This window comes from Microplitis mediator, chromosome 5, assembly GCF_029852145.1.
Source record: "Microplitis mediator isolate UGA2020A chromosome 5, iyMicMedi2.1, whole genome shotgun sequence".
In the NCBI taxonomy this organism is placed as follows: Eukaryota; Metazoa; Arthropoda; class Insecta; order Hymenoptera; family Braconidae; genus Microplitis; species Microplitis mediator.
The window spans coordinates 14508280-14525168 of record NC_079973.1 but is presented as its reverse complement, the minus strand read 5'-3'; the positions used below and the strand labels follow the sequence as shown (position 1 = coordinate 14525168).

General features: G+C 34.8%; 1 protein-coding gene across 5 annotated transcripts in view; it reads right to left on the bottom strand.

Moving 5' to 3' along the window:
• LOC130668375 (odorant receptor 2a-like) overlaps positions 1-16889 on the bottom strand; it is a 105405-nt gene that overhangs the window by 71081 nt on the left and 17435 nt on the right. For all 5 annotated transcript variants that reach the window (XM_057470637.1, XM_057470634.1, XM_057470635.1 and 2 more), the window contains one exon: positions 9457-9564. In XM_057470637.1, coding sequence (XP_057326620.1) covers positions 9457-9564 — 108 coding nt within the window. The remainder of the gene's footprint in view (positions 1-9456; positions 9565-16889) is intronic.

Sequence of the window (16889 nt, the reverse complement as noted above, 5' to 3'; positions counted from 1 at the left end):
AAAAATTTTTGACATGAAAAGTGTTGGGGGGGGGGGGGTAAAATGGGCTGCCAAGATCTGCAAAATTGTAAATTTTCGTATACAAATATAATGACAAACATGCTCAAGTTTTATTTATAAAATTTTTACAAGAAAATAACAATTTTTCAAAAGTTAAAATACAAGTATTAAAATTATTTATATTATAAACTCTTCATTGGCGTACTAGCCTTATTGTAATTTAACTTTTAAATTGTAAACAAATATTTTCTATTTAAATTCATAATTTAGTAATGTACATTTTATTGTTTGAAATGTTGAAATAAGTTACTGTACAGTCGTCTCAATCAGCGTAAAATAAAAATTTCCAAGTGAGAGAGCTTCTGTCAATAACTTTGAATGATTGAGTATGCTCATCAAAATAAGAATCATCTAAGTACTGAGTAATCAATAAAATTTAGTCATTATTAACATTTAGTATTTGTTTAACCTTGTAACTATTACAATTTCTGATGGTAACTGTTACCATCTAGATTATAAATATAACTATTTAGAATAATACTAGTAATTAACTCTAGTTAACATACAGGATCGTAAAAATTATCATACATATGGTCAATATTACAATGTAGATGATTTATACAATCATCTAGATAATATTCACTACTATCGGATTGATAGTAAAAATTTTTACCATAACTAGGTGGTAATTTCTATCATTTAATTTTCTAAGTGTGGATTGGAAATCTAAGAGATATTTTGTCTTCGGATAATAAGTGACGGTACCGGGTTTTACAGACAATTTAGAACCGACGAGGTATAAAAAGAAAATTCCAGGTCTTAAGGACCTTGTCAAGTTAATATAAGGTTTGCCTTAATAGTGCGAACCTGACGAGTTCCGTATCAGGACCTCATCAGGATAACCTTATTCAAAAAGAAGTTATCCAATTCCTTCAAATGCTTTATTTACAGGCTAAAAATTAAATAAAGTACAAAACAATATTATAAAATAATTACGTCAATCATTGCAGCACGAATTGTTTACTTCTTCATCAGTTATTCTTTGATATCATAATGAATATAATATTTATACTTACAAGATCACATATGTGTATCAGCGCAGTAGATAGCATCAAGGACTTCGAATCGGAAAGATGCGGGTTCGAGCCCAGCAGTCATCAGGATTTTTTCATCAATAAAAAACATGTTTACTTCCTCTAAGTAATGCTCTTAATACAATAGATCACATTCCGGATCGAATTAAAATTTTCTAATTTTTTTACCGCAATTTAATATTTTTTTTAAATAATTACTAATAAGGCAACCTTGATATGGATTGGATGAAGATATCTTGGTAAGGACCTGGGACTGTGATCCTGATAAGGATTTGATAAGGAAATTCTGGTACGGACCTGATAAGGTAATCCTGATAAAGACCTAATGGGGCTTAAGCGTTACATCCATATCAGTTCCTTGTCAGGATATCCTGATCTAGACCTTATTTGGAATAAGGTTAACCTGATAAAGTCCTTGCCAAGTCCTTATGAAAAATTCTAGTCGGGATTATACGACTATATGTGTGTTAATATAAAAGAGCACTATCTCTTTTCACATATCTCACAGATCATATTTGGCTTAATCCGGGTATATATGGTCATGTATGGGCATATAAAATTCAGTACTAAACCACATGGTACTGAATCATATGGTACTGAACCGTACGGTACTGAATAGTACGGTTCTATACCGTACGTTGGAGTCGAAATAGCAACGGCCTAAAATTAATGGATTTAAAAGAACAGTATATTGGAGAGTAAAAATTATTGGCATGAAGTAAAAATGAATAGATTTAGATGAGATATTCACAATAATCGAATAAATATAGGTCTTAAACAGGGTATGAAATCATATAATCATACCACTATCTGCTGTTAAAAAATTACTCAATGATAGAGTAAAACATAGTTTAGCAAATTAAATTTAAAACAAAAAATACCAATTTTTTGCGATGGCCCAGGATTACTCGAAATTATAGAGTAATTTTTATTAAAAAATTCTTTCCGTGAACAAACTTGGAATCCTAGATGAAAATTACCTCGGATACAAAAAAATTAAAGGTGTAAAGTTTTTTTTTCAAATTGACACTGGTGAGGCTGTAAAGGGGTACGCCCAATCGAGATTGAAAAATTTTTACGAAGGGAATGAAATTATTAGCAAAGACAGCTGAGTCATGGGCTGAACTGAGCAAAGAGTGTAAAAAAAAAATCGAAAAAACGACAGATACAGCCTATCTAAAAGCCTGGCAAGTAAGCAAACTAAAAGAATCTGAATTCAATGTAAAAAATCACGGTGATTGTTGGATTAATAATATGTTGTTTAAATATGATGACAAAAATAACATCGTAGATCATATTTTTGTAAGATAAAATCAACAATTTATTTAAATAATACCCATACTATCGCAGATATTAATTTATAATTGAAATTAATTATTCTAGGTTGATTTTCAACTTTGTAACTATGGATCACCTGCATTAGATCTTCAGTATTTTTTTTTTTTATTATTGTTAACAGTGTATAGCATATTTATGCCTTTTACACTTCTTGCCTTTAATCGCAATCGCTACCTTTTTCTATTCCCTCCTCTTTTTCATGCGGCTGTGGACCGACTTGTGCTTCTGTACTGCATCATTACGTGATGCCCTATACCCCACCTTTTTGCCGTGGGAGTATAGCGGCAAAGGGAAACCACAGAGAAAACCTTTTGCCAGTACAGCTGTCATTTTTCGGAGCAGGTGAAGTTCCAGTGATCGATAAAATTTCCATTTTACCGATCACTGGCTCTTCAGTCCGCGCCTAGCGCACAGAGACGTCCGATCAAGCTCAATGCATGGCTAAGCGGTCACCCAGCCAAACAGTAACCACGCTCGGTGCTGCTTAACTTTGATGATCGCCCGAGCCACACATGAACCGATCGGCTGCCTCTGCCCCTTCTATTAGATCTTCAGTATTTTTTCCATACAAGCGTTTATGAGCTAGTACTGAGAAATTACAAAAATGATCTGATTGAAGAATATGTGAAAACTCTTTGTATAGTAATGAAAAAAATTGGGTGTAAAACTCGCGCTCCCAGTCTCAGCTACATACGAAAAAATTTAATAGAGAAAGAGATTATTGGATTTATTATGGCTTCTGCAAGCCTTCTATATCTACTGCTTGACCAAAGCCAAGCACGAATTCTCGACGAAATATTAGAAAGTAATGATGGTATTACTTATGATGCATATAATATTGAAGTTTATAAAAAAATAATGGTACGGAGACTCCAAGAATAGAACACCCTTGGACTGTTCGAATAAAATGCTTGAAAAATATTCAGTAATGTATTTTCGAAACCAAACTTCAATTATCCAGCAACCTTGAACCAAATTTTTTAAAAATTTAGAAAGAGTCAGTTAGATGACATTTTTTCGAAAGGTGGCAATGCAACCTACATTTTAAATCGTTTTTAATCTGGTTTCTATTATTTCGTATTTATGATGCCTGTGACGTTACCATTTTAAATAAGTATATTGTAAAACTCGAACGCGAAGTGAAGGGGTTTGGTTCTACTGCCAATATATCGAAGTCACATAATTCACTCACATTAAAGCGTGTGTATTATTTTTATGACGCGCTGACATGTCTTATTATAAAAAAAAATCTGTAACAGATATTTTTCAAAATAAATAGATTATTTTATTTAAAATTTTATTTGTCTGCGCTCTCGGCTTACGCATTACCCGTGCCTCAAACTTCTATGAAAAAATCCCAGCTGATTCAAAACTTTTTTTTGTTCAAAATGTTTTTATTTTTTTTTATTTTTAGTTGTTCATTTTTAGAAACTAACTTTTGACTTTTGATATTTTTGGAACGAATCAACCGATTCCAACGTACTTAGCGTTATTCGAAGAAGCTCACTAAGACTTAGAATTGCATACATTTGAGAGTTGATAGATCGAGTAAATAACGAGATAGACGGAAAATTGAACGATGGAGCGAGCCCGCCGAAGGCGGGCGAAGCTCCATTGTAATTATGCGAGTATCTCGTTCGAATAGATCACTATAGATAAATAAGTAGTACCGTCTAAGTCCGCTAGGAGTCACCACACATTTTAGCTTAATAAAAACTTCCCCTGTTATCCCTTTCTGTCCGCCATGACACTCATATAGTTTAAAGTAGTAAATCTTAGGGTGGGAAAAAGAAAAACAAGGGTTTTGAATGTTGGACGAGAGATTTTTTTTTTTTTTTTTTTTTTTTTTTTTTTTTGGGTCGGGTAGTGATCTATTCGAACGAGATACTCGCATAATTACGATGGAGCTTCGCCCGCCTTCGGCGGGCTCGCTCCATCGTTCAATTATGCTTCGTATCTCGTTCTCATGATCACTATAGATAGATAAGTAGATGTTTAGAGTTCAAACTAATTCTGTATATTTTTTAAATGGGAAATACAATTGGTTATCTTCATTAACTTTTTTCTTTAATTGTCAAAAAACATGTTTGTATTATTGTCAGTTTACTTTCTGTTTAAAATTGAGTCTGTAAACGTCTTTTTATCATTAATAATGGGACGGTTATAAAACCGATCAAATGTTCTTGATCGCTCGGACCATCCAGCTAGACTCTTGATGACATTGATGTCAACACCTTTTTTCAACGCAGCTGATGTCGATGCATGACGAACACTATGAGGCCCGAATTCTGCTCCGATTCCACTTTTACTCAAAAAGGCGCGAATCCATCTACTGATGGTATCTTTTGAAGCAGCTCCAAAAGGGCTCCTTGTAGTCAACAATAGATTTTCAGTTTTATCTCTTTTTTCTTTTGTTACGCGAAGATACCGCTCCAATACTGAAGCCGCGCAGAGTTTTGGGTTCTCCTCAAATTTTGGGATGATGAGCAACGGCTGATAACCTCCTGGTTTTGTTGTCTTTATTCTATCTGGAATTTTTATTTCATATCCGCTATCTGTTTTCATAATATTATTAACTTTTATTAGCGCCAAAGTTTGCTTCCTATGAGCTGTCACGATAGCTAATAGCATGACCAGCTTTTCTGTCAGCTCCAGCATGCTAAGATTCTCTAGAGGGTATAATTTCTCCAAATTATCCAATACAGGGTCCAAGCTGAAAATTTTTTCATACTTCGGCTTACTTGGTCTTTGGTTGAAGACGCCTTTCATTAATCTTGAAATTGTAGGGTCTTTTCCTATCTTATCCCCAGCTATTAATGAGAGTGCTGACCTAGCCGTATTCAGTGAACCATATGATGCACCCTCTTGATACTTTTGTGTTAACCAGTTAATGACTTGATTAGTTTGCGGTTTGAACATATCTATTTTTCGCTCCGAAGAAAATTTTTTCCATTCTTGTAAAGGTTTGTTGTATTGCTTCATTGTCGAGTCTGTGATCGAACCTACTAACAGCTCAACCGCTTTCTCGTTAAAATCTTGTTTTAAAAACGTTTGCCAGACAATATCGCGGCCATTAGCCGCATTTTTGCTGACAGTGGGTGTACTTGTGTCCTGCAAAGAGATAATAGAGTATGTTTATTAGGTTTAAAATATATAGGTGAAGATTTAAGCATAGATTGCCAAAGCGGAAACCAAGGTTGTGATTTCCAGTCAGGGACGATTAAGACACCTTGTGCTTGATCTGCTTCAATTTTCTTTAATGTTCTTAAAATTAAAGAAAATGGTGGGAATGCATAGAATTTCAGGTCCGCCCAGACCATGGTAAAAGCGTCAACACAATATGCGTCTGGGTCGCGATGCCATGAACAGAATTTTTCACACTTTCTGTTCGTTCTTGAGGCAAAGAGGTCTATCTCTGGAGTGCCAAACTTTTTAACAACCCTCTGAAATGCCCAGTCCGCTAGCTCCCATTCAGTATCCGGATTAACAATCCGGGACCCATAATCCGCTTCTATGTTTTTTTTTTGAAGCAATATAAGAAGCGGTGATCCACAAATTACGCTGCTCGCACCATTGCCAGATTTTCCTTGCAATTGCGTTTAAATTTGGATATTGTATACCACCCATCCTGTTTATATAAGATATTGCTGTGGTATTATCAATCCGTAGAAGAATCTCACAATCCCGTTTATCTTCGGCGAAACACTGTAGCCCAAAATATGCCGCTATTAACTCTAGATGGTTAATACTATAATTTAGCTCTTCTCCATACCAGGCTCCATTGGTAAGTTCATTATTACACGCGGCTCCCCAACCGGTGAGAGAAGCATCTGTAAATATTTCCAATTTATAGTGTTGCTGTCGGATTGGATTGACACTAATCAAAATATTATTTTGCCACCAATTAAGATCCGTTGTCAAGCACGCCGATAGCTTCATTTTCGCGTCGTAATTTCCGGAACTTTTAAGTAGTGCTAAATACTTTTGTCTCTCCAGGCTTTTGGAATATGCCCAGCCATATTGTACTGCTGGACATGCTGCCGTAATATTCCCCACAAATTGAGCGAACTCACGAATGGAACAAGTTTTTAAATTTTTAAATTTTGTAATCAGCGTGTAAATTAGTTGCCTCTTATTTGGTGGTAATTCAACAGTCATTTTTTCCGAGTCCAATATAAACTCTAAAAATTGACATCTCGTATCAGGCAGTAGTGTACTTTTATCTTTATTAACAACAAAACCTACAGATTCTAAGCACTGTTTGGTTTGATTTAAATTATTTAAACATTCCTCAATATCCCTTCCAAAGCACAACCAGTCATCCAAGTATACTACTGATAGGAATCCAAGACTTCTTAAGAAGTTAACTATTGGTTTGGAAATTTTCGTGAACAACCAAGGCCCTATGTTCAATCCAAATGGTACGCATGTCCACTCAAACAACAGTTGTTTCCACATAAACCGAAGGTATTTCCGGTATTTATTGGCGATTGGAATTAGGAAATAGGCGTCTTTGAGGTCTATGGTTCCCATAAAACAACCTTTCGACATCAGCTTGATAGCTGTTCGGAGATCTTCCATCTTAAAGTGGAAGGTTAGGATATATTTGTTTAGATCTTTTAAATTTAATACAAACCTATAGTCACCATTCGGTTTTGGTACTAAAAAATAAGTAGATAAAAATTGTCCATTACATGGGACACATACTCGAATGGCGCCTAATTCTAATAGTTTGTTGACTGCCGCTTGGAGGTAAGGCTCATCATTTGCATTTAGGGAACAGTTTTGTACTGGTCTCGTTTGATGAGGCAGGCAACTGAATTGTAATTCGTATCCTGAGATACTATTTAGAATGAACTTGTCTAACGTGATTTTTCGCCAAGCTGGTACAAAGTGTCTTAATCGCCCTGCAATCTTACCCACCTGATCTATTTCGATGATTTGCTGCTCGTCTGCTGATCTGGTTGCCGGTTCCGGAGCTGTGTTGTCCCTGACCGATTCTTCTCGTACGTTCGGCTCTGGTAGAACGACTTCGGGGGTACTCGACGCTTGTAGCCCGTCTGTGTCTGATTGCCAGCCTTCACAGACGGGCTTTTCCAGTTTAAAGTCGAGTGAGGTTTGGCATTGGTCTTTTTCTCGGGTGCCTGAGGTTTCAAAGACAACCCGACCTTTTCTACTGACTTTGCAGTTTTTACTCTCTCTGATAATCCTGAACCAAATAGATACTCATCTGTTTCGGATTTTTCTAAAACAGATTTGGCTTTTTTGTCTAACCCAGGGTAGATAAAAGCTTTTCGTGCTTTAGACAAAATTTTAAATTGCTCACACATTAGCTTCCCTGAATCGACTAACGCCGTTAATAATTCTTTCTTATCAATTTTTTGTTTTTCATCGTTAAGTATCATACTTATTGCTTTACCAAGTGATGATAAACTCGCCCCACAAAGGTCCTGTTCATCCGCTTGGTATTTGTCCCGTCGTCTTACAGTTTCATTAACCGTAGCTTCTACTTCTGGGTTTAACTTCGGCGTCAAGATTGGGCAGTTTCCCTTGCGAGGATATATTTTTAAAAGATTCACTTTATTATCCTTCTCTAGTCCTTCTATGAGAACTTTTTTCCAAACCTCAGCCAGTTTTGGGTGAAATAAAAATTCACCCTCATCAGTTGATGATTTACCATCCCCCAGAATTTCCAATATTTCGTCGTCAAGATCGGCAAAGTCCTTGTCCTTCGTCGTCTCTGTCTTTTCCAGATCATTTGATGCACTATTTTCTTTGTTATCAATAACAGGATCGATGATGCCTGTATCTTCGGCATCCAGATCTGGAGAAGCAAAAAAGATCTAGGTTATAAGCTACCAATATCTGGCGCAAAATTGAACTATGTAGATGAATTTACACAAGTATGTTTAGAAAAATATATTGATATATAAATCTTAATATTGTGTATAAGTGTACACATATACCTGTGTCTTTATAATTCATCTACTATAGTCAACATGTATACATATATATATGTGTATATATATATGTATATACACATTATGTACATATATTTACAACCTAGTCAGACTGTACGGATACGTCTCACCTCTCGTGTGAGCTCACCGCCAAAGTTGTCATTTTGACTATCTTGCTCACGCAAGAGTTAATTTATTTATTAGGCATTTTCCTTACCTTCAATACTAGATGCATCACCCATTCCTGATCCTTCATCAGCTGGTAATTCCTGTTGACATTTATCCAGTTTTTCTTGGTATCGTTTTAATTTCCTCCGTATTTCATCTATCGAAAGTGAATGGCTCCTCTTTTTTGAATTTTTACCCATTATATAATTATTTTTGTTTATTTTTTAAAAGAATTTTCTCTCGTGAATGTTAAAAGCGTGGTTTCTCCTAACGCACAAAAAACGTTATGAGTGTCATGGCGGACAGAAAGGGATAACAGGGGAAGTTTTTATTAAGCTAAAATGTGTGGTGACTCCTAGCGGACTTAGACGGTACTACTTATTTATCTATAGTGATCATGAGAATGAGATACGAAGCATAATGAAAATTGAGAAAAATAAAGAAAAAATTAATTTTGTTTTTGTTGCATGACTCGTAAACTGTTCGAACGATTTGTTTCAAAGTTATGCAAATCTAAGTCTCAATAAGCTTTTTCGATTGTTGCAACGCACGAGCGAATCAATCGATTCGTCCCAAAGATATCGCTGGAAAACAATTAATTTTTCAGCGGAATGTATATATTGTCAGTTCAGCCGTTTTTGGAGCTCGAAGAGCTTAAAAGTTTATCAATAATAACATTTTCGAACTCTCTGAGCTTTAAAACAGCTGAAAATTTTGGGGTTGGCCCCTAGGGTCAACCGTTTTTCAGATTTTTTATTTTGGTATCGTTATATCAAATGAGAAATACAGTATTGCATACCTCAAGCGCGAAAGCGCTGAGGGTGCTCTATGGAGGGTTTTTTAAAAATAATTATTGTGCAAATAACCATTCCTAGTCCATTAAAAGAGTAACTAACCAGTTCTTCAATTTTCGTAGCAAGGAATGAAAATAAGAATAATTCAACAGTAACTCCCGACCAGTATTCTGCCATACTCATTAACTTCATGATACATTCAATACTTGACTAATTAAATAAATGAAATACAATTATTAATTGCTAATTGTATTCACACATAAGAAGGAACATTTGCTCAAGCCAAAAAACAACCAAGTTAGTAGAAGTATTTGATATGTTTTAAAATGGAAATTAAAATAAATTATTATTGTTAATTAGTCTTCAAACTAAATAAAAAATTTATCAAATTTTTTTCTGTAAAACTTGTTAGATTCGGATAAAGTTTTTCAATCAACCTTGAAAAAAATATAGGATTTTAATAGTATTTTGCTACTTTCAACATTGTTTTTTTCCGAAGCTCACTTTATTTATTTGTTTTTAGTAGATTTCATAGAAATCTATCTTTTGCATTTGTCCTCATGGTGGAATTTTCAAAGAATTTTGCCATAATCTATCATAATTCATCGAGTAGGTTCCAAAAATACCATTGGTTCAAAAGTTTATGTATGTATGTTTATATATTAGAGTGTCCGTTATTTACCAAATCGATTTTTATTTACCGATCGCCCCCTGAATCTTTAGTTTATGATCTAAAAAAAAATATCCAACACAATTAGGCTCTTAATTTTCACATTAAACCGTGCCGAAAGCATTTTATATTTCCCATTTAAATAACATGTGATTTTTAGACTTTTGACTCTTAATTTTTTTTCTCAGAAACGAATGAGATTAAAAATTTGATCAAAAAATATTCTGATAGGAAATTGAACGTTCTACAGAAAAGTTCTCTTATGAAATTTCGATAAAATAACTCCTTCAAAAGTTATTTAACGTTAAGCTTGTGTTTGTTATCAATCCTATAATATTTTTAATTCTATTTTCATTTTTACCGTTTTTGACTATAAAATCGTTGAAATAAAAGATAATTATTATTATCACTCAAGTTCCGATGATCATCTATGTAGATTTTATGGCCTAAACAGAAAATCAAGGGAAAAAAAAATTGTTTTATGAGAAGTAATAGAAATAACATACCTTTCTTCATACAGACGAACTTTAAAATGAATTAATGGAAAGTGGTGAAATAAAAATGTAATAACTTCTTTGTCTATAATGTTATAAGCAGATTTATTATAATTTTTGCCTTCTAAATAGTCGTTATTGCCCGCCCACGTTTCACATCTAATTTCTAAAAATTTCTATCAATGTTAAATCTTTCAAAAAATCGTAAGAAATCCGAATTTACTTACGAATTGTTAACAATTTAAAAGTAATTAATGATGTCACTGAAAGAGCAATTAAATTTACTTAAGAGTATATGAACATTTTAACAACACGAGAAGACCAAAAACAATATTTGATTCAAGTTGTAAATGTGTACAAAACAAAATATCCTGATGCGACCATAGCTTTCTTAACAAAAAATTCTAAAGAAAGCAAAAATTATAATAAATCTGCTTATAACATTATAGACAAAGAAGTTATTACATTTTTATTTCACCACTTTCCATTAATTCATTTTAAAATTCGTCTGTATGAAGAAAGGTATGTTATTTCTATTACTTCTCACAAAACAATTTCTTTTTCCCCTTGATTTTCTGTTTAGGCCATGAAATCTACATAAATGATCATCGGTACTCTAGTGATAATAATAATTATCTTTTATTTCAACGATTTTATGGTCAAAAATGGTAAAAATGAAAATAGAATTAAAAATATTATGGGATTGATAACAAGCACAAGTTTAACGTTAAATAACTTTTGAAGGAGTTATTTTATCGAAAATCCATAAGAGAACTTTTTTGTAGAGTATTCAATTTCCTATTAAAATATTCTTCGATCAAATTTTTACTCTCATTTGTTTCTGAGAAAAAAATTAAGAGTCAAAAGTCTAAAAATCCCATGTTATTTAAATGGGAAATATAAAATGATTTCGGCACGGTTTAATGTGAAAATTAAGAGGCTAATTGTGTTGGATATTTTTTTTCAGGTCATAAACTAAAGATTCAGGGGGCGATCGGTAAATAAAAATCGATTTGGGAAATAACGGACACCCTAATATACATACATATGCATATGTAATAGAACGCACCATGTTGTGACGATAGCGGCCACAATTTTTAACAGATCTTAATGAAACTTGAAGGTTCAAAGTCATACTATTGACTTATGTGTTATGGTGACAATGCTATTGTTAATATCTTTGAAAATTTTTGATGGGTGATTATTGAATTATATATAGGGGAGGGTGGGGCAGAGCGGCCCCCCTAAGCCAATTATTATTTTTTGTGGCTTTCAACCATAAGATCACTTTACTTTTGTCCTATTTCGAACAAATTTATGGACATTTTGCTAAAATTCTGAAAAAAAAAATTTTTTTTTTTGTGGGGCAGAGCGGCCCCCCTCCAAAAAGTGATAAAATAATTTTTTTTTTTCGTTTTTTTTTTTTTTTTTTAAATTGTTTTCATCATTAAGAATGTATTTCTTTCTCTTGACAACTATTTTTGGTTTTGTATTACTCGAAAAAAATTTTTTAAAGTGTAATAAATCGTTCACTCTCGATTACCTTAATTAATAATTGTTATTTAATAAAAAAAAAAAAATCAATTCTATAGTTTTACGTTATTTCAAAAATTTATCAACTAAAAAAAAAAAATTAATTTTTATAAATTTTTAGTGACTAAATTTGCCTCTTACATAGAGAAACGGCCGAAAAATATGAAAAAAAAATTTTTTTGGAAGTTTCGGTTGGTTCATTTTGCCCCAGGTGTTATGTGTAGGGCTAGAAATGTGGAATTATACTAATTTTTTTTTAATTTGATGATAAAAATATGAAAAAATCACTTTTTCGAAATTTTGGACTTGTCCATTTTGCTCCAAATGTCATGCGTAGGGGTAAAAATGCGCAAACATATCGAATTTATAATAATTAATCGAAAAAAAAAAAAATTTTTTTTTGATCAAAATTTCAGGGGGCCGCTCTGCCCCACCCTCCCCTACTTATTAAAAGTGAAAAAATTATCGTAAGCAATCTACTTCCATTTCGGATGCCGAATGGCCATTTTTTTCTTTTAATTATTACTTATTAAAAACTTGCTTAATGCAGAAAAAAATTGTCTTAATATATGCACTAAATCTACCTTGTTTATGTAAACCTCAAAATTATGAGAAAGGGCATAGACGAATAAGCATGCTAAATTGGCTCCCACGAAGTTTTCTATCGGCACTCTAGGGGTTGATTTGGTATCAAATAAAAAAAAACATAGCCAGAATTTTAGCTATTAATCTTAAATATCCCTCGTGGATTTGAATCACGGTGGAAACACCGTAAAAGCACCGTGGAAACACCGTGGATCCACCGTGATTACACGGTGGGTTTGTTCCATTTTACCACCGTAGTTCCACGGTGTACGCACCGTGGTCCCGCCGTGATTTCATGGTCCCATAATGTATCCACAAATTTTATCACTAAAAAAAAAAAATCCGCACACTCGTAGGCTCGATCCCGAGAACTTTGAATTTGAAGTCTGATCTGTTACCCACTGAGCCAAACCTCACATTTGAAGGATGAAGTTGATTGTATTTATTTAGATAAAATTTAACTTAAGTCAATTAAAAACATCAAATAAATGATTGTTTTCTTATTTGTGATATACCGAATTAGAACCATGAAATTGAACTATAAAAATTTATATTATTACATATAATCATCAGTGTGTATGACGTTTAATCACGGTGGTTACACGGTAGCTACACGGTCGGATCATGATCGTTACAGCGTGTAATCATGGTAGGTGCACCGTGGGTACACCGTGTAATCACCGTTGCCCCACGGTGTATTTACGGTGGTAAAATGAAACAAACCCACCGTGTATTTATAGTGGTAAAATGGAACAAACCTACCATGTAACCACGGTGGATCCACGGTGTTTCCAACGTGATTCAAATCTGCGAGGGTAGTTTTCGAGTAAAAAAAAAAAAAATCTGGGCGTCAGTTGACCCTGCGGGCCAGCCCCAAAACTTTCCGCTGTTTTCGAGCTCAAGGAGCTTGAAAATATTACTGTGAATATATTTTCGAGCTCGGAAATGCCATTACCTGCGATTATTTTTTATGAGCTTTTCAAGCTCTACCAGGTTACGTTTTTTGCTAAAGTTTGACAAGTTAAGAATCGAAAATTATTAATGAAGAAGCAGTTTTTAGATTTTTATTCTCGATTATGTTCAATGAAATAAATGTATCGAGGCAGAAATCAATGTCAGTGAACAAAATCAAGATTTGAGTGAGTTTTGACTTAGGTCAGAGTAATAATATATGAAATATCCGAGAAAAATATTAAAAACTGAGTTTTCTCAGTATTTTGCTGATAATATGATTTAAACTAAAGAACAAGTTAGATATGATGATCGAAAGCGACTATAACGAGAAAGAGTTGGTATGATTTCATACACATTTAGTACATTATATTTTGATTTATCCGGAAAAATATCATTTTATGTTATTTTTTTTACTTTTCAGCACCGATATCTTTTGAACTAATGATTCCTTTTTGGCGTTCGAGGTGGCAATCGGCGCGTTTTCTTAAATTCGAGAGCTGATAGAAATTTAAAATTGATCCGTTTAGCCGTTTTAAAGATATTTGGAAAAACCTGTTTTTCACCATTTCTTTCTCCAACGATATCTCTCGAATAAATTAACCGATTGAGATGGTTAAGGCGGTGAACGACGCGTTTTGAAGTTGATCGTTCAACTCGTTTCTGAGAAATCAATAAAAAACAAAAAAAAAAATTTATTTTTTTCGTAATTCGTAAATATTTTTGAGTCTATTTGATTAAATGATATGAAATTTTCAGGAAAGTTGTTGGCCAACAAACTCTTTCAATTGCTGCCTTAATCATTTGAATCGGTTCATTAGTTAAAACGTTATCGAGCGTTCACATCCACACACACACACACACACACGCACACATACACACACACACACACACACACACACACACACACACACACACACACACACACACACACACACACACACACACACACACACACACACATACATACATACAGACACTCGGACATCATTCTGAAAATAGTCAGAATAGCTTCCTAGGACCCCAAAACGTCGACATCTGATGAAATTTCGACTTTCGCAAATCGGGGTAGAAACAAAAACTTCCCGAATATTTCGAAAATCGTCGATTTTCTTAGCGGGAAGTTAAAAATGCATTTTTCGATTTTTATTTATTTTTTTTTTCCCATAGTAAAATTCGAAATTAATTAATGGTGATTTTTTTTTTTTTATGTACTTACAAGTAAAAGCCATTAAAAATCACTTATGTTGTCGTTCCCAAGCTTATAACAGAGAGTTTATCCTTGTGAAGTCTGGTTCTGAGTGGGCCTTACCCCACCGTGATCTATCTTCAGAGATCGTGGCTCCCAGAAAACTCGTAGATTAGATATCATTGAGTGATGGATAAGGGCAAGTGTGTATAGTGGCGTGTCTGAAATCTTAGTGATTATGAATGGAAGAAACCCTTTTTAGGGTATTAAGGAGAAGTTGTGTCTTACTATTAATCTGCAACCTAAAACCAACACAGGGAATTGGTACCATGGGGAGCCCAGTCCAAGTCCCACTCTGACCAGAGTCTCTTTATTTCTGAGAGAACTATAAATATGTGAACACAAACGTGTGAAAATTAAAGGGAGAAAGAGCTTAGGGAGTATAAAAAGGAAAGAGCGTAGGGCGTTAAAAGTCAAGCATTGTTAAAAACTTCAGAAGTTGTACAATTAAAGCGCAATCTTTCTTTCTTTTTATTTACTGTGAACCACCGTAATGCGGTAGTATACGGTAACTAGTAGGCTGTACTGTAACTCAACTGTAATTAATAGTAAAGATATTACACATAATCAAGAACCAGAACTTTGTTATTTATGATTGCACAAATAGGTATCGTATTTATATTGTGGTTCTATCGTTAATTTACCGTATCTTGCAGTCATGAAATGACAGGATTGAAGTAGAATTACGGTAGGATTGCGGTAAGGTTTGTGACGTTACATTACCGAGGAGATGAAGTTTGAAGGTTGGAGTACGTGTGAGTTCGTGTGTTAGAGAGAGATAACGTGAGTATGTGTGTTGAGTTGAGTGTAGTAGAAAATGAGTTGAGGATATGGGGTATACATGTGTATGGTAAGTTAAGTGTGCGATAGAGTACGTGTACGGTACTGTGTAGATTTTGGAGTGTCTGTGTGAAGGAGCGTCGATTTAACGGGGGGTGTCTAGCTGCGTCGTGGATAGTGGCCAAGATAACGTGCCTCCCGACCAGTGATGACGACTAGGCCTAGGCTTAGCCCTCGGGGTCGACGTGGTGATTGCGGAGGTGCGACTGAGATGTCGCCGCCCCTTCGTAGTTGTACCCGGAGTTAGTTGGGGTACGTGTACGTTTATTGGGGGGATGGCAGGCCTCGTTTGCGATGCTCGAGGAAGCCAATAATTCGCTGACTTCGGATATCACGGGGAGTGACATTACGGAAAGGCCCGTGAGTCCACGGCTTGTATGTTTGTGAAGGTAAGAATAGATGAAGAAGCGAGAATGTGAGATTAAAAGAGAAGGAATGGAGCGAGTGAGTTAGAGTGGGTGATTATCGTGAAACAGTTGTGTGACTACCGGCGAGTAAGTAAGTTGAGACTTGGCGTCGCTCGTGTACGAGTCGACGGAGTAGTCGAGTTTGGAGTCTTAGAGTAAGCGGTGGTGAGTCGAAGAGTTGCCATGGTGGACCTCGACTGCAACCTTGGACTGCTGTCGTTTGGAGCTTGTGGCTCTGTGTATGGTGCTCTTGGAGCCGTCTGTCGTATTAATTAAATGTCGTAAGTTACCGCATTATTTATTTATATTTTATTTTATATTTTATCTAGTAGTGTGTTAAGTTTTGTGATTCGCCGCCGTCGAGAGGTTCCTGATGTTGTATTCAGGTATTTATTCGCGTGATGTACCGACAGTACTGGACCGCGGGTCTTTTGGGCCCTCCGCGTCGCTCTCGCGTCATCTGTATTGTATTTTATTTAGGTTTGTTTTGTTATTTTATGTCTTTTATATTAGTTAATTAATCGGTTTCTTTCGCATTGAAAGAACCGCGACCCTCTCTCCACAACCTAGCATACTGAGCGCACCAGGACATGCCGCTACCACCGATCATATCTCTCATCTCCAAAGGGTATAGTTTTTAGTTTTTAATTTACGTGTACGTTTAGACCGGTTGCCGATACCGGGGATTTAAAAGTCGGCTGGCGCCCGTCAGGATGTGGAGGAGATGAGAAGGGTGATTGGTGGGTGAAGTGTAACGTAGCCCGATTTCGTGTATTTTGAGTTTTGAGTTTTTGAGTAATTATCGG